Source organism: Syzygium oleosum, unplaced genomic scaffold, assembly GCF_021117445.2.
Source record: "Syzygium oleosum isolate NSW1041296 unplaced genomic scaffold, Sole_v2.1 Sole_v2.20, whole genome shotgun sequence".
Classification (NCBI taxonomy): Eukaryota; Viridiplantae; Streptophyta; class Magnoliopsida; order Myrtales; family Myrtaceae; genus Syzygium; species Syzygium oleosum.
The window spans coordinates 2,065,403-2,090,116 of NW_026607504.1; the positions used below are offsets into that span (position 1 = coordinate 2,065,403).

A 24,714-nucleotide genomic window follows, 5' to 3' on the forward strand; every position below is an offset into this window, starting at 1 on the left:
TAAATACTTCCTCTTCTTTTCTTTTTCTTTTTTTCTTAAATATGGATTAATTTTGGCCCTCTTTAGATTTTTTGCTCGATTTAAAATTTCATGACGCCGCGCATCACAATTTAATTTGCCCGCAGACAGACAGACAGACACAACAACATGAACTGTTTTTCTTGCATATTTTAATTATGAGGAAATAGTGATAATAATAATAATAATTAATATTTGTTATTATAATAATTGAGTGGTGGGGGGGTGGGGTGAGGTCGGAGCATTATACGGAAACGTCGCCTTCACGCGGAAGGTTTGCCACATGCCCTTTGACTCCAAACGGCCCTTCCCCAAAACAATCAAACACTTTCTCACTTTCTATTTCTTCTTTTTCTTTTTTTGTTCCTTTTTTATAATGTCTCGCGCGTACGTGCAGTACTGTCCGTGAACTTTTTAATTCGTTCAATACAATCCCCGAACTTTGATGTGAAGTGAACTGTTATCCCTGAATTTTTAATTTGTGTAATGTGATCCAAGAAACTTTGCACGTTGAGTCAAAGTTTCGTGGATTATATTACACAAATTAAAAGTTCAGGAATAACATTTGACAGCACACCGAAAATTCATTGACCATATGTGCTGCCATGCCAAAATAGAAGCCGTCTAGACTCTCCTTTTGGACGCGGAATTTTTACTTGTTCTTTCGCTTTTGAACTTTATTCCTACCAATTTATCTAAAGATGTATTGCTCGATCGACGAATTTAATTTAAGTCGGAAAAGAAGTTTATCTTCTTCTGATCCTCGGCCACATGCCGATTCCCCGTCCTGTGTGCCGGCGTAACTATGGAAGGCTGGAAGCACACAGTAAATATTATGAGATATTCCTAATATATTATTATATATATATAACATAATCTTTTGTACTTTATTTTGTAGTCAATTGGAACCATGGAAGGGATCCGACTGGTGATTTACCTCTTGTCTCTTTGGATTCAAATTTTGGAAATTTCTACTTTTTTTTCTTAATGGAAGGGATCACTTCATTTTTTGTATTTTTTAGGCCAGCATGAATGGGCTTGGATTCAAATTTTGTAAGATTAACTCCAAGGAGGATGATCCATGTCAATGGGCTTGGCGGCTCGTAGGCCCAAATGAGACACCCCATGATTTGGATGTAATTTGATACACTTTCTAAGCTCGTTAGGGTTGGGTCCGGTCTTGTCCGGTCCAAACCGAACCGAACCGTATTAAACAGTCCATCAAAGAGCTTAACCAAATCAAACCATTTAGTATATTGAAATTGAACCGAACCAAACCATACAAGGTGGTTCGGTTTAAACCGCAATGGTCGTTACTTTTTGCTTTGTTTTGCTTATTGAAATTTTCAATTTGCTGCTAGTATTATATTTTAAATTCCAAGTTAAGAAAAAAGTATCTTGAAACTCCAATAAGTAGTAATATGTGTGGAGACTTCCTTACTGCTAGTTTATTGGAGGGATTGCGGTAATGAACTCATCAATCTTGAGTTTTCACGTTGCGGGCAACGTGGGATAGTTAAGTCTCTAATCCAATATTTCATTGCAAGCGTGGGACTCTAATGATAATGCGCAGAGGAGGATCACTGGCATCAGTCGTTTTTTCCCGATCTTTTAAAGTTTAAAAACAACAACCCGTGATACCGTGTTCAACTTCTAAAAAACACACCACCTAAAAAAGTAACAGGAGCATGACTACTTATCAGAAAAAGACGAGATCGAGTTGAGAAAAATTTACATGTATCAACTTTAGGATTTTTAACTACATAAAAAAAAAACATGAAACGTAAGGAAAAATTGAAAATGGTTTGGTGGTTCGATTTAATTCATGTGACATTTGGAAATTTCGAAATAATAAGTATGTGACGTTGGAAATTTTCTATATTCGATAATGATATTTAAATTATAAGCTAAGTATTTTTTTAGCTTGGTATTTGTGCAGACGCGTAGAAATCGTTGTTGGACTGTAAATTGTGAGGCGCGGATTTAGGAACGTAATTGTTCCGAGCTCGACGTGTTTAGAATTTTAAACGTTGTTGTGTACGTTAATAGTAGTGCGGTATTAATTAATTTACCGGTGCCTTGGTAATTAGTTAGTAATATTAATGGTTAATTTTTAGTTAAGTAGTGTTAACCCTTTTATTAATTTATTTTTGGTGTTAAAAAGGGGGGAAGATTTTCTCACAAAATATCTCTTCTGGACATTCTTCTCACGTAGCTCATGAAGGAGCAAGCTTGGCCGCATACCACTTGTCTTCTTAAGCTAATCTTCTTGTTCTAGTTTGAAAACTAGCTTTAAGCAATCATTTTCCTTGGCCATTACTCCTTGATTAAGCCCTTGATTTCTTACACCTGGCCATGATGGAAAGAGGAAGTGCCACCTATGAGTGCAATGTATTTATCCACCTCAATGTCTACTCCTCTGTTTCACTTTCATCTTAGTAGTCACCGAAGGGAATTTTTTTACCCAAACCGTAATTTCCTTCTTCACTTTCTACTTTCACCATCACCCGATCCAAAATGTACGAAAGAACTTTAACTTTTGGGTGTTCAGATTTTGCATAAGGTAAGTGAAGACTCTAGAATTAAGTTAGACGAATCTACTTGTCACTTTTAACTTGGATGGTTGTGATATGCTTATTTGAGGTGTTACAATATTGAGAATGTGATGATCTGTGAAATTGCTTAGTTGGTCTCGAACACGTTCAAATGGATGTGTTTTGTTTTCTTGAAGTGTGTTGAAAATCGACAAGTGTTATGGTTAAATTTGAACGTGTAAATATCATATTTAAGGTGATTGTGGAAATTGTCTTGCTAGTGTTATGTATGTTTGAAAGAGTAAAAAATCATTTTACTCAAAGTGGAGTATATTATGTGAGTGTAAATGATGATTCTGTTTACTTCTGAGTTGAGCAGATTTTTAACCTCAAATTTTGATTCTATTTACTTCTGAGCTGAGCAGATTTTTAACCTCAAATTCTGATTTTGTTTACTTCTGAGTTGAGCAGATTTTTAACGTCAAATTCTAATTCTGTTTACTTCTGAGCTGAGCAGATTTTAGCCTCAAATTCTGATTTTGGTTATTTTTAAAACTGCTCAGACTTTACGGTCAGAATCTGGACATGTCTACTTTTAAAACTGATCAGACTTTACGATCAGAATCTGGACATGTCTACTTTTAAAACTATTCAGAATTTACGGTCAGAATCTAGACATGTCTACTTTTAAAACTGCTCAGATTTTATGATCATAATCTGGACATGTCTACTTTTAAAACTGCACAGACTTTACGGTCAGAATCTGGACATGTTTATTTTTAAAACCGAATAGACTTTATTTTTCAAGATCTGGACATAGGTATTTTATAAATCGAGTAGGTTTTATCTCAAAATCTAGATATGTGTACTTTTTGAACTTGAGTAGACTTTAGCCTTCTGAGTCTGAATCTGTATTGCTTCATACTTATTTGCTTGAATGATGCATTTCATTGCTTTAAAGGATATGTGATGTAAAAAGAAGGTGAGTATATGCATGCAAATACTTGGTTGTTATGGCTTGCATGAGAATAATATAAATTCTGTCACCTACAAAATTCAACGGTGACGATGCCTCGTGTGTTAGGATGCCCCGTTGGTCGGGATGCTCTGGGAGTGTTTGGGATGCCTCGGCAGTCGAGATGCCCCGTTGGTCGGGATGCCCCTCGGAAGGTGAACCGAGATGCCCCGTTGGTCGGGATGCCCCGTGAGTGTTCGGAAGGAAGAAGTAATGAACTTAACGCATGAGCATGAATGTTTTACATCATATGCTTGCGTCTGAGTAAAATTATTGTGAAATGTTGAATTGCTCAGATTTTGTGGCACATCCCGATGGAAAAAAGTATAACATTTATTCAAGTTCTATGCGTACTGTTTGATATGAATGTATGTTGTTTGTGTCAGGTGAAGTGGTAAGTTGATTTTCCTATCTTAAAACTAGAGTTTTCATTTACTAGGTCTCGGCTCATTCCTTTATTTTTCAGACATGTAGGATGGATGTTCCACAGCCTCTATGTTTTGGAGTTCCCGTATATCATGAAGCTGTATATGAAAATGCGTTTGTGCCTGAGTCTAAAGCAATATATACTAAATGTAGCTCTACTGTATGGAGTGACGTGGGTTTGGCAGAATGGGTTATTTATCTTTTTGTTGCATGGTATTTTAACCTTGATGGCAAGTTAGTTGGACCGTTAAGGGGCTTTAACATAGTTGAGGATGATTCTGCATTGGAGGGCGAAGTTATCAATCCGTGACATCACCAGACTTTTGTCCAAATTGACTTTTGAAGTAAAATTTAGTATAGAGATAGGCACCCTCGACCTATCTAGACTTTTGTTTTTTGGTACTTGTATGATGTATTGTCTGGACTTGTAAATTTGACAAGTGTTGCTAATAAGAAGCAAAAGTATTTTGACTAAACTTGTGTGATATTCATGTTTAAAAACTATTCAGACTTTGACTTCAGCTAGCCAATTTATTAATAAAGATTAGTAATAATAAAAAACACATGTCTCGGGTGACGTTCTGGGGCATCACAATTCAGATGTTGAGATGTAAGTGTGAGTTGTGTTAGAATAGTTCAATATCGAAGAATTGATGTGGTGTGGATTAGTAAATATACACAGTTGATGTACAACTTATTAAACTTTTGAGTAAATGTGAGTCCAACATGATATGTTGATGAGCTCGGATTTAGGCTCTCTTTTGACGATTTCGCCAAGTGATAGTATCGGGTTTATGTTGCACGCTCTTAATAAGTGGTATCAAAGCCAATGGTACATTAGTGTAAAAATCTAAGTAGGTTTAACTAGATATGTTAACGGGTTCAGACTTGGGCTCTCTCTTAATGATTTCCCGATGAAGTTATCAAATTCATGCTGTCTGCCCCCAATATCACAATTTTTTTTCTAGTTGCACTTCAAAATCAAACCAAATCGTCGAAACTGGTGGATTCGATTAGGTTTTACGGTTTGAACCTTTTTTGGCTTATCCTCGAGCAAAATATGTGTATATTTTATGGACCTAATTTCCTAAAAAAAAAAAAACCTAACATTTAGGTCCAGTCTTAATTTTGCTATGAACTTCTTTTTATCTAAAAGAAAATGAAAAAACCTAAACTTTATATCTAGTCCCAAATTTTCCTTGGACATTTTTTATATAGTCTCAAATCTGTCCCGAACTTTTTTTATCTAAAAAAAATTCACCAACTTTCAAACTAGTCTTAAATGTGCCCCTGTTAACCCTCCATCGAAAAATCGCCATTAGTTGTTTGACATGTGATTTCCACGTTGGTAACAAATCTACATTAGTAAGGTGACGTAGAAAATCATCCAAAAAACGAAATTGTTCTTTGATATGAAATTAGGGACGACTAACAGGCGAATTTTGGCCGGAAGGCTAATGGGGGCAGATTTGAGACTAGAGTTAAAGTTTGTGATTTTTTTACAAAAAAGTTTGGGGTAGATTAGAACTGAACCTAAAGTTGAGGGTTTTTTTAGACAAAAGAAAGTTCGGGGTAGATTTGAATTGCACCTAAAGCTGGGTATTTTTTAGATAAAAATAAAGTTCGGGGTAGAATTGGGACTAGATCTAAAATTAAGTGTTCTTTAGGCGATTATGCCAATTTTCATGAGGAATTCATAATCAGAAGTTAGTAATTTCTATTTTTCTTGTTGCAAAGTAAGTTTGGATACGTAGCAAAGTAGTTTATTTTATTTGCACTTAGTAATGCTTTATATTAGAAATTAAGCGCGCGTGCGCGGGGGGCGCTCACACACACATTTATATACGGGATTAGTAAGTTTTCACGATGATGTGTGATCTTATCAACATATCTTAATTGATAACCCAATTGTTTGATCAGTACTTTTTCCATATTAAAAAGTGATTGGGTCTCTTAAAATTAAAAGAAGTCAACGCGAAATGCACTTGACCCACCAAATTACTGTTGGACTTTAGGGGAATTGGCCTCATATCTAATATAGTGTAAGATACTTCCCCCCTTCCCTCTTTCTCTCTCTCTATTTCCCCACTAACGTGTCTCTGTGTACATTAAGGTATCTTATGATTATGTTACGGGATAATAACGTGTGGCGTAACTGTTACATAAAATACTTTCTCCTCTGCCGCAATCACCGTGCACCATGCTCAACGTCAGCCCATGTGACGCCATCGTCATTATACCGTGTTGCCATATTCCGTCTCTTGCGGCCGTCATCCAATCTCTCTCTCTCTCTCTTCGAAGGCGGGTAGCTTCCCTAGTGGCCTGATTTGGTCGTGCGTGTGGAGAGATATACTAAGTCGGTTCATATGTTGCTGGTAGTAACTTATATACTAACTCAAGAGACGAGTACAAAGAAGTTCATCGTTTTGGACTTCGTTATAGAACAGCTAATCGAGAATATTTTACAGTTTTTGAATTTCGTGTATCCATTACTTTGCAGAATGAATTATTTTAGACTATGAATACTTCACAGTGTCTTAAGAGCACTTGTTAACACGACTTTGTGTTCTCTTTTTAACAGAGGAGAGCAAGAATACCACCAGAATGGTAAAGGAAACTTCTAAGCTCATTGGGAAACAGAGAGACAGAAAAGCATTAATGGAGAAATTCAAAGCATAGGTCACGGGCATCATCAATGTTCCACTCTCCGACAACATCAAGATTCGAATTTTCCTCAAAGAGATTTCGAGAAACTCAAATTGCTGAGAAGCCATGGGATTGAATTGAATGTGATCCAGATCCTCATTTTCCATAAGAAATTCTCATCGGGATACGCACAAGTATACCGATTTGCTCTCCCTCCCCCTCCCAGATGTCCAATTTATTATGCACCTCCCCCTTTCATTTTCATCCCATCAATACCATCTCATCGCCCCCATAATCTTTCTGACTATTCAAAATTTGAAACTCTCAAAAACATTTTCAAAATCCCCAACATGACTGCAGTTCACAATTTCTTCTACTGCATAGAATAGTAAACTTATGCAAATGATTTGCAGGAACTTCTGGGATTAAGTAAGCTTTGACACCCATATTGCCAAAATTTTTTCTAACAATTGGTCCACAGAGTCATCTATAGAGGAACCCTCTATTATTTTCAGAAAAGAAAGAAGACTGAACCATCAAAACAGAGGAGAGCAAAGGATTGGTAAATTTGACTGTGGGATCATTATTTGGGAACGAAAATGGGAAAACCCTTTGGTTGGTGTGGCCTTAAATGCTGTGAAAATCAGAGAGAGAGAGAGAGAGAGTGATGATCTTGATGCGGCCTTTAAAAGGGCAGGCGAGGAAGAAAGGACACTACTCAAACAGGGTATTCGAAAGAGTGGGAGATTCTCTGAAACAGTCATTGGCTGGCATTATCGTCACTGTTACCTGAGAGAAGGAAATAATATTGATTTTGACATGAAAAACAGTGCAGAGAGAGAGAGAGAGAGAGAGAGAGAGAGAGAGTTTTTTTTTTTTTGGTCAGAAGAGAGAGAGAGAGTTTAGCAGCTGAAATTCGGCGCTCTTTTTGAAATTTTCGAAGTTAGCTCTTTGGGTGAGTGGGGTTCATCAGCTTTTTCTCAATAAAACTCCTTGACTCTCTGTCTGTGTAGCGTGTCATTGAAACAGTAGTAACAAAGTCTCTGGTTTTCGTGACATCTTTTTGTCTCCAAACGCAGTTTCAACACGAGTTGTTGTCAGATCATCTCCCACTAAACCAGAAATGTCCAATCTCTACCCGTTTCTCTCTCATTAGACCCCACCCTCTTCATTTTTCATGACAAATGAATTGCATCATCTTTGGTTTGTTTCTCAATTGGTGCTTGGCAACTTCAATTCCACTTGCAGGTGATTATCTTTAATTTCCATCAGTTATCAAGTGTAGCGGAGAAGATGGGAAAAGCTACAAGATGGTTGAAGGCCGTATTGGGAATGAAGAGAGAAAAATTCAGTCTTGACAGTGCATATTCCGTTTCTGGTGACAAGAAAGAGACGAAAAGGTGGAGTTTTAGCAAGTCCAGGAAGGATTCTGACGCGGTGAATAGGTATCGGGCCAGCAGTTCGATCTCGGATGCTGTTTGGCTCAAGTCTTATGTTGCAGAGGCAACGAAGGGGCAAAATGAGCAGGCAATTGTGGTCGCTGCAGCCACCGCGGTGGCTGCCAATGCCGCGGTTGCAGCTGCAGAGGCAGCGGCTGCAGTCGTGAAGCTAACGAGCCATGGAAGAGGAACAATGCCGAGAGGTGGGAGGGAGAGGTCGGCTGCGGTGAAAATTCAGACCGCTGTAAGAGGTTTTCTTGTAAGATGTTTCTCCCAAGCTGGGTTCATTCAATTCGGTAAAAGTAGATTGTTATCTGGTTCTGATAAAATCCTGTGATGCTTCAATTGTTGTGAACATCTGGGGCAAATGACATCTTTCTCACACACACACATGGGAGTCAAAATGAGACATCAATTATGAATAGAACAGTATCTCATGTCATTGAGACTAATAACTGATTGAGGTCAATGAATCGGTTTCCTTCCTGTTCCGCCAGAACTTGTCAGATTCGGACATTTTGATTTGGATTGTTGTTTTCATCTTTCTATTGGTACCTCCATGTTCCATCTTCCTCTCAATTTTTCTTGCATCTGCGGTTTCAGACTATACATTTACCAGTTAGTCTAATATGCTCTCTTACAGTGCTTCACCATATGAACATTGGTCGCTAGCTCCGGTATTTGTTGGCATTGTCTCAAATGGAAAAGAAAGACCCTGTCGTCTTATCGTGGGTATATGTTGATGAAATTATGCATTGGTGACAGGCCCGGAAAGCGCTTCGAGCTCTCAAAGGATTGGTCAAGCTGCAAGCCTTTGTTAGAGGCTATCTGGTCAGAAAGAGGGCTACTGCCGCTCTGCGTAGCATGCAGGCTATAGTTCGAGCCCAAGCCACTGTCAGATCACATCAAGCTCGCCATTCTCTCGACAAAGAGAACCGGTATCCTTTGGAAAATCGACCCAGGAGATCCATGGTGAGAATCTTTTTGAAGCATATCCCTTTGGCTATTAGCTTCAATCATCTGTCTCACCGTGTTCTGTTGCAATTTTACAGGAAAAAGTTTGTGATGCAAGAAGTGCATTCCACAGCAAGAGGCTCTCTACTTCTTCAGAGGTTGCGAGCAATTTGGATGAGAGCCCCAAAATTGTTGAGGTTGACACGTTCAAGACTCGTTCAAGATTCTGCCCAATCCATAGCCCGGTGTTGGAATGCGTCTACAATGGATCAGACCATGCCGTTTCGATGCTCAATTGCCAAAACTCACGGAACTTTGAGTGGCGCCTCGCTGGCAATGAGTGTAAAACTCCAACACCCGTTAAAAGTGCTTGTGGAGACAGCTTCTACGAGCCTCGCTCCGAGCTCCCGAGCTACATGGCGAACACTCAGTCGTTCGAGGCCAAGTCGAGGTCACTCAGCACCCCCAAACAAAGACCCGAGGAGGGGTCAAAGAAGAGGCTCACGCTCAGCGAGATCATCGCCGCCCGGAACAGCGTCAGAGCCATCAGAATGCAACGGTCGCGCTCGCAGGTTGAAGACATTTTCGAATGACCGATTACTTACAAAACCACGGTCTCCACCTCCAGCGAATAGTTAGAATTTCTCATTTCGGAGCTTTCATCTCCAACTAGATGTCCGCAATCAACAAGATTCAACCATGTGTTTGTGTAGATTCTTCTCAGTTCTGGGAGTTGTCGTTGGATGCATGTTTTCTGTGAAACCAACCAAATGAAATTGCTTCTCTCTGTTTTTGTCTCTCAACATCTGCGCTTCAGATGGTTCTTGTACTTCCTTACATTATCAAGAGCAATGAGTAACCACTGGTTAGTGTAGTAATGATGCAGTTGCTGAAAATAAATGGGAAAAAAAAAGATTTGAAAGTTCTTTGACCAGCACCCATCTCCCATCTCATTTCAAGATTTGCTTAATGTTTATTGTCTAATCAAGAGCGTGAATCAAGGTGGATCTGCCATTAAGATATTGAGGAATTTTCTCCAAATAGAACTATTTTTCCTTTCTGTATTAAAAATAAATCAATATCAACGTTGACCACAAGATTGCTATGTTTTCTAAGCTAAGCTAAGCTTTTTCGCAGATTGAGGGTAGAGAGGAGTTGATGATATCTTTGAATTTCTGCCAAGAATGATTAAGGCTTGATTATGGGTTGATTAGTTTTATTTAAGGATATCTTTGCTTTCTTCTTTTGCGTGTCCATGTTGTCCGTACGTGAGTCTACCATGTTAGGACCATGAAATCATTAACCAATCAATGTTATTCATATTGGAACATTATTAACTTATTAATTATTTTATACATTGTGACATTATAACTCACTAAAATAGTTTCCATAAAAAAAAATAGTTTTCATAAAAGAATGTAGAAAAAAAGGAGGGGAAAAGGTTGGGATTATCCTATTAGGTCAAACATGAATGTAAAGTGGATTTTATAATTTAATTACTAAAAAGCACTGGCTCTCTATTTTGTCGATATTGTGAATTGTTTCTTTTTTGCTTCCTCCAAAGTTCTTTCTTGAGTCAATAAAACTTAGCTGCGGCGATTCGGGTAGCGAATGATAACTATTCTGTTTCGGAATGAGTTCCTGAACCAGAAATAGATTTTTCTATTTCTGGTTCCTGGATGAGTTTCTGAGAAAAAAAACCCGTTTGATAACGACCAAAAATTTCTATTTCTAGAACAAAAACCCGTTTGATAACAGCACAAAATTTCTATTTCCTGAAATAAAAATCCGTTTGATAAATAACAGAAAATTCTATTTCCAGGAACAGAAATCCATTTTTTTAGAAATGGAATAAAAATAATTAAAAAATCCAAAAAATTCATAAAAATCTAAAAAAAAATTCAGAAAATCCCAAAAAATTGAAAAATTCCAGAAAAAATCATCAAAATGTCGAGAAAATAAAAAAAAATTCAGATTTCGGGAAAATAGGAAATTTGTTTAATTTTTTCAAAAAAAAAGCAAGAAATCAAAATTTTCAAAACTTCATAAAATTGCTTAGAATATCTGTAGCCACCCACTTTGAGTAAAATTTATATTTTTTGAGGTGCCCAAAAAAATAAAAAATAAAAAAAAATTTCAAAATTTCACAAAATGGCTTAGAATACCTGTGGCCACCCACTTTTTGAGTAAATTTTAATTTTTTTGAGATTCCCAAAAAAAATTTAAAAAAATTAAAAATTTCAAAACTTCACAGAATGGCAATTGGAAGATTCCTTGCAGACTCTTGCCGTAGATTCCTTGCAGACTCTTCCTTGGCGCCAAATTGAGACGAATCAGCATAAGAAAATATGCGGACGAGATTATAAAGATTGAGATGTCCTTAACCTAACGCGTTAGATCAATTGGAAGAGATACTACATCTATTGCCTTTTTGAGTGTCTCGAGTACTCCTTCAGATCCATTTAGCCAAGAGCTAACATCGATCTCGACTTAGTTGAGTTGATCCGTTCATAACAGACTGAGAAAAGATTTGAGGCCTGCACTTAAGGGCGAAGAGAGTTGATGGGTTATACATTATTTTCATGGACTTCTCCGATGCCCTTCTTAATAAGAGTAACCTGTTGATGTTTAGAGTCAGAGAGAAAACAACAACAAAGTGTTTATAGTGGCTCAACCCTAATTAGGGTTGTATGATATGTATTTATAGGAGTGACTAATTACAGAAAGGGTACACATATAAACATAATTACATAAATACCCCATAATACATATAATTATATATTAATACTCCCCCTCAATCCGAAGTATGTGTAACAACTGAGAGATTGGATCTTAATAACGCGTGACGTGGACTAGGTAGTCCCTTGGTGAAGATATCTGCCAATTGATCTGTTGTAGGCACGTAGCGAACATGGAAATCTTCGGAAGCAACCCGTTCTCGAACAAAATGGTAATCCAACTCAATGTGTTTGGTGCGAGCATGAAACACAGGGTTGATAGCAAGATAGGTGGCAGAGATGTTGTCACAATAAACGGTGAGAGGATTATAAAGGGGGACCCCAAGCTCACGAAGTAAATGACGAATCCAAATAGTCTCAGCAACCATTGAGCGACAGCACGATACTCAGCCTCTGTACTAGAACGGGCCACGGTGGGTTGCTTCTTGGCACTCCATGAAACAAGATTGGTGCCTAGAAAAACACAAAACCCGGAGGTGGACCGTCTAGTATCGGAGCATCCAGCCCAATCTGCATCCGCATAAGCAGTCAAGGAAGTGGGAGAACCCCGCTCAATGAGCAAGCCATGGGTGGAGGTGCCAGCTAAATATCGGTATATACGTTTGACGGCCTGGAGATGAGGTAATCGTGGTTGATGCATGAATTGACTAACCAAATTCACAGCAAAACTAATATCTGGTCTGGTCATAGATACATACTGTAGAGCACCAACCATTTGTCGATACAACGTCGGAGAAGCGAGAACCTCACCATCATTAGCAGACAATAGAGTCTTCGAGGCTAGAGGAGTAGATACAGGCTTGACCTTAACAAGGTCAAACTTGCGCAAAAGACTATCAACACACTTGGCTTGAGATAAAAGCGTACCGTCAGAGCGGTGATGAGCCTCAATGCCTAGGAAATAGTGAAGTGGTCCAAGATCCTTCATAGCAAATTCCCGTGAGAGTCGAGTAATCAAAGACCGTAATAACTCAGGAGTATCACCGGTGACAAGGATATCATCAACATACAGCAGGAGATACACACGACCCCGAGAAGAAGCATGGACGAATAATGAAGGATCGGCCTTACTCGCCATGAAGCCCAAAGATAATAAAAAACTGCTGAAGCGATGAAACCATGCACGTGGAGCTTGTTTTAAACCGTATATGGCTTTCTGGAGACGGCACACATGATTCGGGAATTCAGGATGAGAGAAACCGGGAGGTTGGCGCATGTAAACTTCCTCACAAAGGATGCCGTGTAAGAAGGCATTCTTGACATCAAGTTGACGTATGGCCTATCCCGAGCAAATTGCAATAGAGAGAACAACCCGAATTGTAGTGGGTTTAACGACTGGGCTAAAAGTCTCGTCATAGTCCAGTCCAACCTGCTGCTTAAATCCCTGTACAACGAGGCAAGCTTTTAAGCGTTCTACAGTTCCATCAGATTTTTCCTTGATCTTAATAACCCATTTACAACCGACTAAATTCTTAGAAGGATCAGGTAGTACAAGATCCCACGTGTGATTGGTGACCAAGGCATTAAATTCATCTGCCATGGCCGCTTTCCAACGAGGGTCAAGAATAGCCTTAGAATAGCAAGTCGGTGTCTCTTCATGAAAAGAATGAGAGAGATTAAAAATTTTCCTCTGTTTAGAAATTCCAGATTTGGCACGAGTCTGCATAGGATGAGTCGGAAGAGAGGAAATGAAAGTGGTAGAGCTGGACAGAGATGTAAAGGGGATTTGCGGGTCTGTTATGGGAGGAATTTTGTCGGGAGAGGAGTGAGGTTGAGACATAGTGACTGAGTTCGGAGAGAGGGGAGGTGGAGGTGAAAAAGAATTGGAAGTAGATTCGGTAGTTCGAGAGGAGGAGAGAGGCAAATTAGGAGGTTGGGCTTGAGAAGAAAAAAGAGGCGGATGAGAAATTTGAGGGCCAAAGGAAGTAGAAGGAAGAATAGATTGATTGGAGTAAACAAAAAGTGAAGAAGGTGATGTAGAACAGTGGGGTACGGGACTATGATTTGAAGATTTTGTTGAAAAGGGAAAATTCTCCTCATCAAACCAAACATGACGACTGATAAAAACACGACCACTTGACCGATCAAGGCAACGATAGCCTTTGTGATTTGACGCGTACCCAAGAAATACACATGGCACAGAATGAGGTGCCAGCTTATGAGAGACACGAGACGGAAGAAAAGGATAACAAGCACACCCAAAAACCCGAAAGAACGAGTAATCAAACTCGAACCCAAATAAACACTGGAAATGAGAAATATTAGATATGACAGGAGTGGGAAGTCGATTAATGGTGTAAACAGCAGTGAGAAGAGCATTGACCCAATATGAAGAAGGCATATGAGCATGGATTAATAAGGTTCGAGACATTTCAACTAAGTGTTTGATTTTACGTTCGGATAAACCATTTTGAGATGGGGTTTGTGGACAAGAAAAACGTTGAATAATACCATTTTCACGTAAGTATGTTTGAAACGCATTACTGGTATATTCACCTCCCCCATCAGTTTGTAAAAATTTAATTTTGGCATTGCACAGATTTTCGATAAAACAACGAAAGCGATGAAAGTGTGTAGGCACTTCAGATTTATTTTTCATGGGAAATGCCCAAGTGAACCGAGAATAATCATCAATGAATAACGCAAAATATTTGAAACCAAAATTAGAGAAAATTGGACTCATCCATACATCAGAATGAATTACAACTAAAGGAAAAGATGCACGATGACTAACATACTCAAAAGGCAATCGATGAGACTTGCCTACAAGACAGGACTCACATGATATCAACTTAGAACTAGAATTGCAAACACGACTCAAAACTTGTTTATTTGGATGGCCAAGACGAGCATGCCAGCGAGTGAGTGAAGCAGAGGAAGCCACGATAGGATGCGACTGAGATGACACCATTGAGTTGGAAATCGTATAAAGACCATGAGAAGAATTAGCTTGGAGGAGAACTTTCCCGGTTTGTTTGTCCTTCAAAGAAAAGGATGAACCATTAAAATCAATGGCACAAGAATTTTTATGGCAAAGTTGAGCAACGAAGAGAAGATTGCGAGCAAGATTAGGAACATGATAGACGGGAGATAATAATAAAGATCGAGAACCAGTATGTAAAAAGGCTTTACCGACTTGCTTAACAAGCAATAAACGACCATCACCAACCGAGACTTTTGTCAAATCGTAAAAAGGTCTAGGATTTAGGATGTTACCAATATCACTAGTCATGTGTGCCGACGCTTCACTGTCAAGATACCAAGATGAATCAGAGGTCTCACCAACCGAGAGAGCTGAGAATGAGTCCGACAGATCAGTAGTGGTAAAAGCATGGTTGAATTGTTGTCGACATTGTAGTGCAGTATGCCCGACTCCATTACATATCTGACAAGTAAGATGATGCCTAGATCCGAGAATACCTCCCGGTGTGAAAGGGGGAACATAGGGCTTCGAACCACCACGAGACCGACCAGAGGAGGTGGAGGAGGCATAGAGAGCCGATAATGATTGCGAACCGAACCGATCATAGGAAGATTGCCAATTCGATTTATCACGCGAGAATCGTCCACCTTGTCCTCGACCAGATCTACGACCTCTAGAATTACGTCCACCTTAAGATCCTCGAAACGGTGGACTGGGTGAAGTGGTGTGACCAATCAAAGCATGATGAATATCAGATGAAGATGATGCACTGGATTTTCGGAGTTCTTGGATGAGGAGACGTGACCGCAGATCACCGAAGGAGAGAATTGTAGGGCCGTTTGTGACCATAGTGACAAAAGGATCATACTTAGATGGGAGCCCATTGAGGGCTTGAATCACCAAGTCCTTGTCAGAGACGGAGCAATTGATTGCGGTGAGAGAGTCCGCAATTGACTTCAGATGCTGGAGATAATCAGACATTGACTGATCGGGTTTCTTCACAGTATTCTGAAAATTCAATTTTAGTCCAATTTCCTTGGCCGCGCAGCGATCAGTAAAACGTTGTCCTAGAGCAAGCCAAATCTCCCGAGATGTCCGAAGGTCGTGAACTTCACGGAAAATTTCGACTGTGAGGGTCGAATTGATCAAACTATGAACACATTGATGTGTCTTCACCCAGGTGGAATAGGAAGTATTGACCACTATAGTGCCAGTCTGATCATTGATAAGCTTCGGCGGACATGGAAAAGAACCATCCACATAGCCCAGCAGATCGTTACAGATTAAAATAGATTCAAACTGAGATTTCCACAGGAGATAATTGTCTGCATCGAGTTTGATGGAGACGAGACTTGTGATGTTGGGAAGAACAAGCGACGACGAGGATGATTGCACAGCCGTAATTTGAGTAGCAGCAGAGATCGGAGCAGCAGTGAAGAATGAAGAAGAGGAGAAAGTGGGCGCAATAGTATCGGGAGGCGATGGGAAATTGGGATTAACAGAAAAAGAAGATGGTGGGTAAAGAGATGGTAGAGAAGAAGAAAAATTTAGAGATGTATTGGACATTGTTGAGATAGTAATTGGAGCAAAGGAAGTGTTGATTTGGGGTAGAGATGTTGAAGAATTCGATTCGTTTTCTGCTCTGATACCATGTTGATGTTTAGAGTCAGAGAGAAAACAACGACAAAGTGTTTATGATGGCTCAACCCTAATTAGGGTTGTAAGATATGTATTTATAGGAGTGACTAATTACAGAAAGGGTACAAATATAAACATAATTACATAAATACCCCATAATACATATAATTATACATTAATATAACCTCGGTGCTCTTGTCATGGTAGACCAAGGAAAACGATGGTTGTATCACTTAATGGCTCCAGAGAGAGAGAGAGAGAGAGAGAGAGAGAGAGAGAGAGAGAGAGAGAGAGAGAGAGAGAGAGAGAGAGAGAGAGAGAAGAGTGAAGAGTGAAGTGTGAAGAAGCCGTCACAGTTTTCTCCAAAAAGCCGGAGATAAGTACTGCTCGCGCTAGATTCGGGCTTCTTGCCGTCGTCGTCTTCTTTTCTTGAATCCATTCATCATCTCGAGCGAACCCCTGAGCGATGAACTCGCTCTGTGATCAGGCGAGCATCGGTTTGGCGATTGGGTTCTCGTTTGTGGGGGCAGAATGGGGTCGAACCGATGAAAATATCGGAGAGCTTTGAAATTAATTTTTCTATCAGCTAATAGTTGAGATAAGAACACTAAAAGTATCATAACTTTCGTACTGTATGGCACTCGCTTGAGTTTCATACGACGCTTGCTTGAGTACCATAGTTTTTTTTTGGCTCACTTGAATGACACATAGGTGTAAACTTGTTCACTTGAGTGCCTATTTTGGCAATTCAGCCTAGGTGGTTTTTAAAATTATGGTTTGAATCCGACTTGGCTTTTTAAAAGAAATTGAAGTGCAATGTGGAAAATTCTTCATTCGACGCGGCAAGAGCTAACAAAACGACCACATTTTTTGGGAAGACTAACTTTCTCTCTCTCTCACTTCGTCCTCTCCATAAAGAAAACTTACGAAGCTTTCTATCTCTCTCTCGCTTTCTTGTTCACTCTCGCTCTGTCTTCTCTTACTTCGGCTTGGAAGCATAGTCAGGCAACTTCGAAGACAATTACACCGCTCCTCCTCTCCTCTGTTGTCCATTGTCATTCTCGCTTCTCTATCCCAACGCCTGCTCAGAGTTCCTAACAATCGCTCCTGGACGATAAAAGAAATGGGAGAAAATTGTCGGAAAAGTTTTAAACCTATTACATTAGTGCTAATTTAGTCATCCTAAACCTTTTGACCTAGAACCAATTCAGTCATTCCAGTTAATTTTGACCGGATATTGTTGACGTGGACGCCAGCGGGCCTACGTGATACGGCCGGCACTGGCGTGGACATTTTAAATAATATTTTAATAATTTTCGATTTTTTTCTTTTTTTTCCTCCTCTTTCCTCCGGTGGCTGGCACGGCCATGACCGGCAAGGGTTGGCCTCGCTTGAGTGAACGGCCAGACGCGAGGGCCAATGAAGGCGAGCCTAGCCAATGGCTAGTGAGGCTCGTTTGAGGCCAGCCATCGCCTCTGGCTGGTCTCTGAGGTCCAGCGACTGGTTGAAGGAAGAAGGAAGGGAAGGAAAAAAAAAAAGAAAAAGAAAGAAAACATGAAAAATAAAAAAAAATAAAATAAAAAAATTCGAAATTTTTTTAAAATATTATTAAATTTTTTTTAAAAATTATTAAAAGTTATCCACGTCAGCGCCTGTTGTGTCATGTAAGCTGGCTGGCGTCCACGTCAGCATTATCTGGCCAAAATTAGTCGAAAGGATAGAATTGGCTCTAGGTTAAAATGTTTAGGACTTTTCTGACACTTTTTCCCAAGAAATGGCGATGGCAACTCTTGATAGAGCGAGTGAGAGAATCTCGTTTTGAGTTAAGGGTTCTTCACCAACGGATGGCACAAACCCTCTCTCTTTCCTTCGCTTGCTCTGAGAACCCCAATTTTGCCTTTGACGGAATTTTGCCCCAATAGGGTTCTTCACCAACTTTTTGAATTTTGGCAAAATTTTGCCCCAATTTCTTTAAATTGGGTTAGGAACTTAGGATTCTTCAAATACATCTCTAAACGAGTTGTTTTAACTTCTCGCTTGTTGATTATCTCGTCGGCGAGCCACATTGGATCTTATATACTAAATTAATGCCACGTTAAATTTTCAGGGGAAACATATTGTCAATAGTACTCAAGTGAACAATTTTTAAAAGATGTGGCACTCAAGCGAGCGAAAGTTATGACACTTGTGGTGTTCTTATCCTGCTAAAAGCCTAAAGCATGAGTTTAAAGGGAGGTGAATGCTACTTCCGAATGCTAAACTACCTATAGTTTTGGGGTGCATGAAACTAAAACATTTCTTTTTTGGAGCCAAAATTTCGTCGTTTTAATTTCCTTCTCAAACATATCAAGAACCATAAAACCCTTTCTTCATTTATTTAATTTCAATTTTAAGAATCGCACCATTTCTTGGTCTCCAGCTCAATGGTCCGACTATCAAATTGTTGGTCTCAAGAGTTGAAATTCTTTTAATTATCCTTTGGGAAGATATGTAATTTATTTATAATTATATATTACACATAAAGCAGCAATTGGCCTATTAGCTCAGTTGGTTAGAGCGTCGTGCTAATAACGCGAAGGTCGCAGGTTCGAGACCTGCATGGGCCATTTCTCTCCTTTTCATTTTCTTTTTGCCAGAATTTTGCTTGGGTCGGGTCGGGTCGGGCTTGATTTTCGAAAAGCACTCGGATTCGGGCGGTCTCCGGGTCCGAAAGTAACGGTCAAAAATGCAAATCTTCACCTTCTTTGAATGTTTGTGTTAACCGCCATGAAAAACACAAGCGACAAAAGAGTTCAAGATATCGCACACCCATTTTCTGTAAAACCCGATTCCTCCTCATCAACAATCTCAAAAACCTCGATCGCTGACGCTTCCGAAACTCCGTGAATCGCCCTTTTTCTTCTCTTGGCGGAGGAGATATTTGCTGAACGGAAGAGAAGATTCGAAAACGTGACAAGAAACCGATTAGATAGAGTCGGCCGAGCAATGAGGCTGAAGTCTCGATACCCAGATCAATCTTGTTCATCGCCCCGTGAATCTGAGCCCGATTCTCCGAGTGTAGGAATACCGATCTCGAGCCCTTATGATCCTTTCACCAATTACCTTTCGCCGCGGCCCAAGTTCCTCTGCTACGACCCGGAACGGTTTCATGAGATCCTTCGTCGACTGGAGGAAGCGAATGATGTTTTTGGCGGTGCAAGTATCGGTTCTGATTTGGAAGGCTCCGTCAGTGAGGATTCAGCGAAGCAAGGGCAGGAGGGTTCTGACTCTGACGGAGCAAGTAATGAAGTGGAGTTGCCGCAGATTTTCAGTTTGAGATGGTTATGCGAATTGCTGCTTTTGCTTCTTGTTTTGGTGCTGTTCATGGTGTGTATCTGTAATACGCGGATTACATCTCTACCACAGAATTTCGAAGATTGGCACAAAAGTTCTAGTTATACATACGAAGTTGTTTCTGAGAAGATGGTTGAATTTGATGAAATTGACGTCTCCAATAAGAGCATTTCTTCTCCTTCAGATGAAGTTCGGGACATTGAAGGAAGGTACGGAAATTTGAGTTTTACACATGAGGAGGCTTCTGAGAAGATAGTTGAATTTTTTGACAGCGGAAGGAATGCCACTCAAACCGACGTCGACTCATCCTCAGAAGATATAGGGGATGCCGCGGAGTGGATTGAGGTGATGAAGGGTATGTTGCGAGAGAATTATCGTTACGATGAGCTAGGTGAGACTGGTGAGGTTTGGAAGAGGGTCGAAGTTGAACCCGAAGAATCTTCCAAGGTGGCGGAGACAAGAGTCGAGAAAAATGATGATGTCTGCGAACAAGAAAATGGAGGCGTTGAGAGCAACTTTTATTGGATTAAGAAGAGCTTAGAGCCTCAGGGGAGTGGAATTGCCGAGCCGGAAGTTGGAAGCGATACTGAAGATTTGCTGCTAGAAGAGACTCGTGAATTTGGTGAAGTTACTTCAGCGCTCGTAGGGATTGAATCAGTGACGAATGCTGTTCTTTATAGTTCTGCCGCAGCAGTTCTTGCATTTGTGCTGCTTGTGTTGCACTCGAGGAGGAAGAAAAAACTCGGTAATGATTCGTCTCCAGCCACAGGACATTCTTTCATAGCGCCGCCGATCAAGTGTCCCCGTGAATTCGCAGAGAAGCCAGGAAGAGAGGATCACTTCGCATCTGATTCGATCCCTTCTTCTTCTCTCGAGAGTTGTCCTTCGCTCGGAAGCTTTACTACTACTGAGATGATATCGACAAAAAGGGTAAGAAATAGTGGCGTCATACTCTTTAGTTAAAATATACCGTCAGTTGTGTCATTTGGCAACCGTGACGAGTAAGTAGCTCAATTGCCTTCCGCGCAGGAGGATGGAACCGGAGAAGCTTGGATCAGTATTGCCACTCCAGTGAGGCGATCCAGCCGAATTCGCGACCGATCAAAGCGAATTCGGCGACATCTGATGAGTTCAAGCTAGTTCCCGAGCACGGGAAACGGGGAAAACAATCTCTTCGGTGGAGATTCATTCAGCGCGACTGGATTTGTTGAACAAATGAAGCAATTCCCATTGTTTTTTCTGTAAGGGAGTTTGTGAAGAAGAATTGTAATGGTGTAATCCGAGGGGGGTGAATCTGCTCAGAAAACTCCGCCACCACCTTGGTGAACAAAAAGCTCTCTAGATTGCCCTCAGAACAATGCAAATTCGAGCTCGACCTGAGGTTTTGTGAATGTCTACCGCCGTCGCCATGAGCAAGTCAGCTAATCATATACGAGCTGGAAAGGCATTATTTCAGAAGCACTGGACAAAGTTTCTGTTCAAATCACATCACATCATAGTATTGATTCTCAGAATCATTTAGAAAAAACCAAACTTGGGCCATGATTATAAGAATTGATCAACTTGATATACATATAGATAAAGAAAAATGCATGGACGACTTGAACATGAAAGACTGTTCTAGTCCTGACATGGTTATTCCAATTGACTCTTGCTCCCTGTCTCAGCTGAGCAAGGAAGAAGACGCAAGCCTCGAAGTCGAGTCAAAATCTGTAAAGAGGTATAAAGCTTCAGCGCAGAGATTTACAGGCCCTGATCGATCAGGTAATCTCCCATCCTCTCGACAATCATGTTGCACTGCCCCGGCGTCAAAGGTTCCTCGTAAATGCCAAAGATCAAGGATTGGCCGGTCTTTTTCACGGTAACGCCACCAGGACCCTGCAAATCAGTGGAAACAATAGCACGCTTGACAATTCTGTAGTAATCAGCTTCAACAGCTGTAGTACTGCTCGACTCGAGGACACAGAAGTCTAAGTGATTCGGACCTAAAGTTGGATTAATATGACTGATAGAAGAGGGCCGTTCAAGTCTTAAGCTTTAAGCTCATGAATCCGTCAGACGGGGACACATACTAGTTCTGAAAATGTACTTCGTCTCCCATATCCACTTTAACTTAAAGTCAGGCAACAATGGGTCGTCGAAATGCACTCGAGATGATGTATGAATTGTCCAGCACAATGAAGGAATGATTTATAAGTGGAACAGAGTTCGAAGTACCCTGCGGAATCAATCATAGGCACGATGGCCCCTTATCCAATAGCAAGTTATGGGACGACGAATTCATTTCGTTCAATTACATTCATTTCCAGACAAACACTACTTGCATTGTCAAATCCTCCTACTGTTTCATGAACAGAAGAAGAAGACCCGCATACCTTCTTTCCACGAATAACAGCTCCAGGCTCTCCCTGGATAACCATGTATTTCACGCCACCAAGGTGTAGCCCGGTCGGAGCAAGCGAGCCAGGCTCATCGAAATCTTTCAGGATGGCGGCGATCTCTTCCGGCTTAAACTGGAGACAAGAAGAACAAAGGGATGCCGCGACATCATCATCTCATCACGATGCAGAGAAAGTACACATTTCAGTCACATTATCAAGAAGGCGACTCGAACACAAAGCCCGTTTCCGCCGCCGCATATCGACAGAGAAATTTAGCTCCGGCTAAACACTATTCCGTCAAATCAAATTGATACGATAAAGAAGCGAAATGATCATGCAATCGGACTCATCCCTGCTCCTCTTCCGATGACCCCAGCAAAAACGGGAGCGCAACAAGCATCGAATCATCCAATGACGTCGTAATGCAGAACGTCAAGAATCATCGAGATCGATCTTAGACGAAAACGACAAGTACGCACGACGATCCATCCATTCAAATCAACCGAACGAGAGATCGATCCGATCCGACGGCATCGTCAACACGAGATCGGGCGGCGACGAACGCATCTAAGATCTCGCCACTCATGCAATCATGACCAACAGACGGATCAAACGCAGATCGATCGATCAAATACTTCGCGGGCGAAATGGCGATCGCGATCCGAGCCGGAAACCGCGACGGCGGAAGGCATAGATTTGAGAACGACCTGAGGGAATGCGGAGCTCTGCGCCCACACGCTGCCGTCGTGGCCGACGATGGCGGCGGCGGCGAGGTGGTGGCCGTCGACGTCGCACATCAGGTGATCATCCACGTACGCTTGCCACGACATTTTCGCCCCCCTCTCTCTCTCTCTCTCTCTATCTGGTTCGGCTTTCGCTTTCCTCTCGGGTTTCGAAAGAGCGAGGCTTATATAGCGGGCGAGGACGTATCGTCTGCGGTGCGCGTGCGCCGCAGTTACCGTGCACCGTGTGATGAGATTACAGCCGTCCACGTGGGGACGCGATCTCGTGATTCGGTGTGGCTGTGAATTGAGGAGATTACAGCCGTCCACCGTACACTCGCGAACAGCTGGAGCTCGATCTCGATTCAGATAATTACTCGAGATCGACTCGATTGATTTCGAGCCGAACTCGAGCTTTGATCTGTTCGGATATCTTGTCGGGTCGAGTTTGAGCTCGCCGGTTCTTAACTTGATAGGCTCGCGTGCGTGATTGAGTTTCCGTTGTTTTCTTTAAAAAATACACTCTAGATTAGTCAAAATAGGCACAAATGCCCTTAAGATTACATAACATATTCACATTATTCAAGCGTTGAAAAGATCGGGGTCGAGCTCGAGCTCGAGTTCCTTGATAAATTAATTGTACTCGAGCCGAGTTGAGCCAAGTACGAGTATCTCGATTTTATAGTTGAGTAGAGCTCGTGCATGAATTTTCACACTCGATTGAGATTGAATCGAGTTTCTATGTCGCCTATGCAAGTCGAGCTCGAACTTGATAGTGTATCGACTTGGCTAGATTACACTCCCATTTTGGATAATATTTATGATCGAATCTCTCTAGTTCCGAATATGGTTGATTAGAGCATACATGTTCGTTGAAGCATGCAAAAGTTTTGATCCAAAAAGCCAAATGCAACTTTCGTGTTGAGAGATATCATTTCTCAAAATCTGGTTGTGGTCTTCATTTTCGGAGTTAGTCTCCTAAATTTTTTGATAGTCCATAGTGGAAAATATATGCTCTTTTTTTTTTTTTCACGTTAGACTCTTGCCGAGTACAACTAGGGGTGATTGATTTCCGGGCGGTTTAGTTCCTACCAAAAAATCAGGAATCGGACTATAGAGACCAATTACCAATTTATGGAATCGGGAATTAGACCACTTGGTCCTGGAATTGGACCGGACCGGACCGTTCCCTGGTGGTCCAATGGAATCACGTAACCTCACAAGTTTTGAAAACCATGAACACTTCCACCACTATAAGCAAAATCCTAAACTGCAAAATCACGCAATCACACAACCTGTTAGCCTATAATTTGCATTTTGTATGAAAAAGAGCAAAAAACAGAGCATTGGATATTAGATGCGAAAAAACGGAGCAAGAGAGGGAGGCAACTGTCGAGACTAGAGATTAAACCGCAAGAGGAGGCGTTGAGCTCAAGCGAGAGGGACGCAACTTAGGCGAGAGAGGGTGGCGTTGTCTGAGAGTTGAGCGAGAGAGTGATTGAGAGAACCATGAGTCGTGGGTGATAGTCGAGCGAGAGAGACATGAGAGGGAAAGAGCGATTAGGGTTTGTGATTGTGAAAGAGGCGTGGAAGCCGAGAGGGAAAGAGCAAGCATGAGAGGCGTGGAAGGAAAGAGTGAGTGTGAGAGGGAATGGGGAAAGAGCGAGTGTTTTGTGATTAGGATTTCTTTAATTATTTTTAAGAAATAAAAAAATAAAAAAAATAGTCAGTCCAGTCCTGGCGGTTCAGGTGGGTGGTTCCATCCTTGGAACCGCTCAAAATTGGTTGGTTTGGTCCGATTCGGGTGATTCCTGCTCCGGCTAGGTCCTATTGCTCACCCTTAAGTACAATCGAGACGTAGGCTCCCATTGACAGAAATTAGTGCCGCAAAAAGACTTGATTTAAAGAGTTATATAACTTTAATGGCTAATTAAACAAATTAAGGTT

The 24,714-nt window shown here is 40.9% G+C and overlaps 3 protein-coding genes and 1 non-coding gene across 6 annotated transcripts; 3 read left to right on the forward strand and 1 right to left on the reverse strand.

Annotated features, from left to right (window-relative positions):
* Positions 1-7,465: 7,465 nt before the first annotated feature.
* Positions 7,466-9,831, forward strand: LOC115684116 (protein IQ-domain 26-like). Of its 3 annotated transcripts, none has more exons than XM_030608818.2 (4): positions 7,466-7,594; positions 7,888-8,337; positions 8,844-9,050; positions 9,131-9,831. In XM_030608818.2, exons 2-4 carry the CDS (start codon positions 7,933-7,935, stop codon positions 9,623-9,625), a joined length of 1,107 nt encoding a protein of 368 aa, XP_030464678.1. In that variant the 5' UTR covers positions 7,466-7,594; positions 7,888-7,932; the 3' UTR covers positions 9,626-9,831. The 3 variants fall into 3 exon arrangements, with proteins under 3 accessions (XP_030464678.1, XP_056176466.1, XP_056176465.1); XM_056320491.1 differs by having other exon boundaries at positions 7,512-7,594; positions 7,912-8,337; XM_056320490.1 differs by lacking the exon at positions 7,466-7,594 and adding an exon at positions 7,614-7,764.
* Positions 9,832-18,863: 9,032 nt separating this feature from the next.
* On the forward strand, positions 18,864-18,937 carry TRNAI-AAU (transfer RNA isoleucine (anticodon AAU)). The gene has a single exon. It is a non-coding gene; the product is annotated as a tRNA-Ile (tRNA).
* Positions 18,938-19,243: 306 nt separating this feature from the next.
* LOC115684114 (uncharacterized) lies at positions 19,244-21,070 on the forward strand. The gene is made up of 2 exons (XM_030608816.2): positions 19,244-20,594; positions 20,694-21,070. Exons 1-2 carry the CDS (start codon positions 19,317-19,319, stop codon positions 20,802-20,804), a joined length of 1,389 nt encoding a protein of 462 aa, XP_030464676.1. The 5' UTR covers positions 19,244-19,316; the 3' UTR covers positions 20,805-21,070.
* Positions 21,071-21,181: 111 nt separating this feature from the next.
* On the reverse strand, positions 21,182-22,929 carry LOC115684117 (profilin-5). The gene is made up of 3 exons (XM_030608819.2): positions 22,753-22,929; positions 22,040-22,177; positions 21,182-21,542 (listed from the first exon to the last, which is right to left on the reverse strand). Exons 1-3 carry the CDS (start codon positions 22,873-22,875, stop codon positions 21,408-21,410), a joined length of 396 nt encoding a protein of 131 aa, XP_030464679.1. The 5' UTR covers positions 22,876-22,929; the 3' UTR covers positions 21,182-21,407.
* Between the last annotated feature and the right edge of the window lie 1,785 nt (positions 22,930-24,714).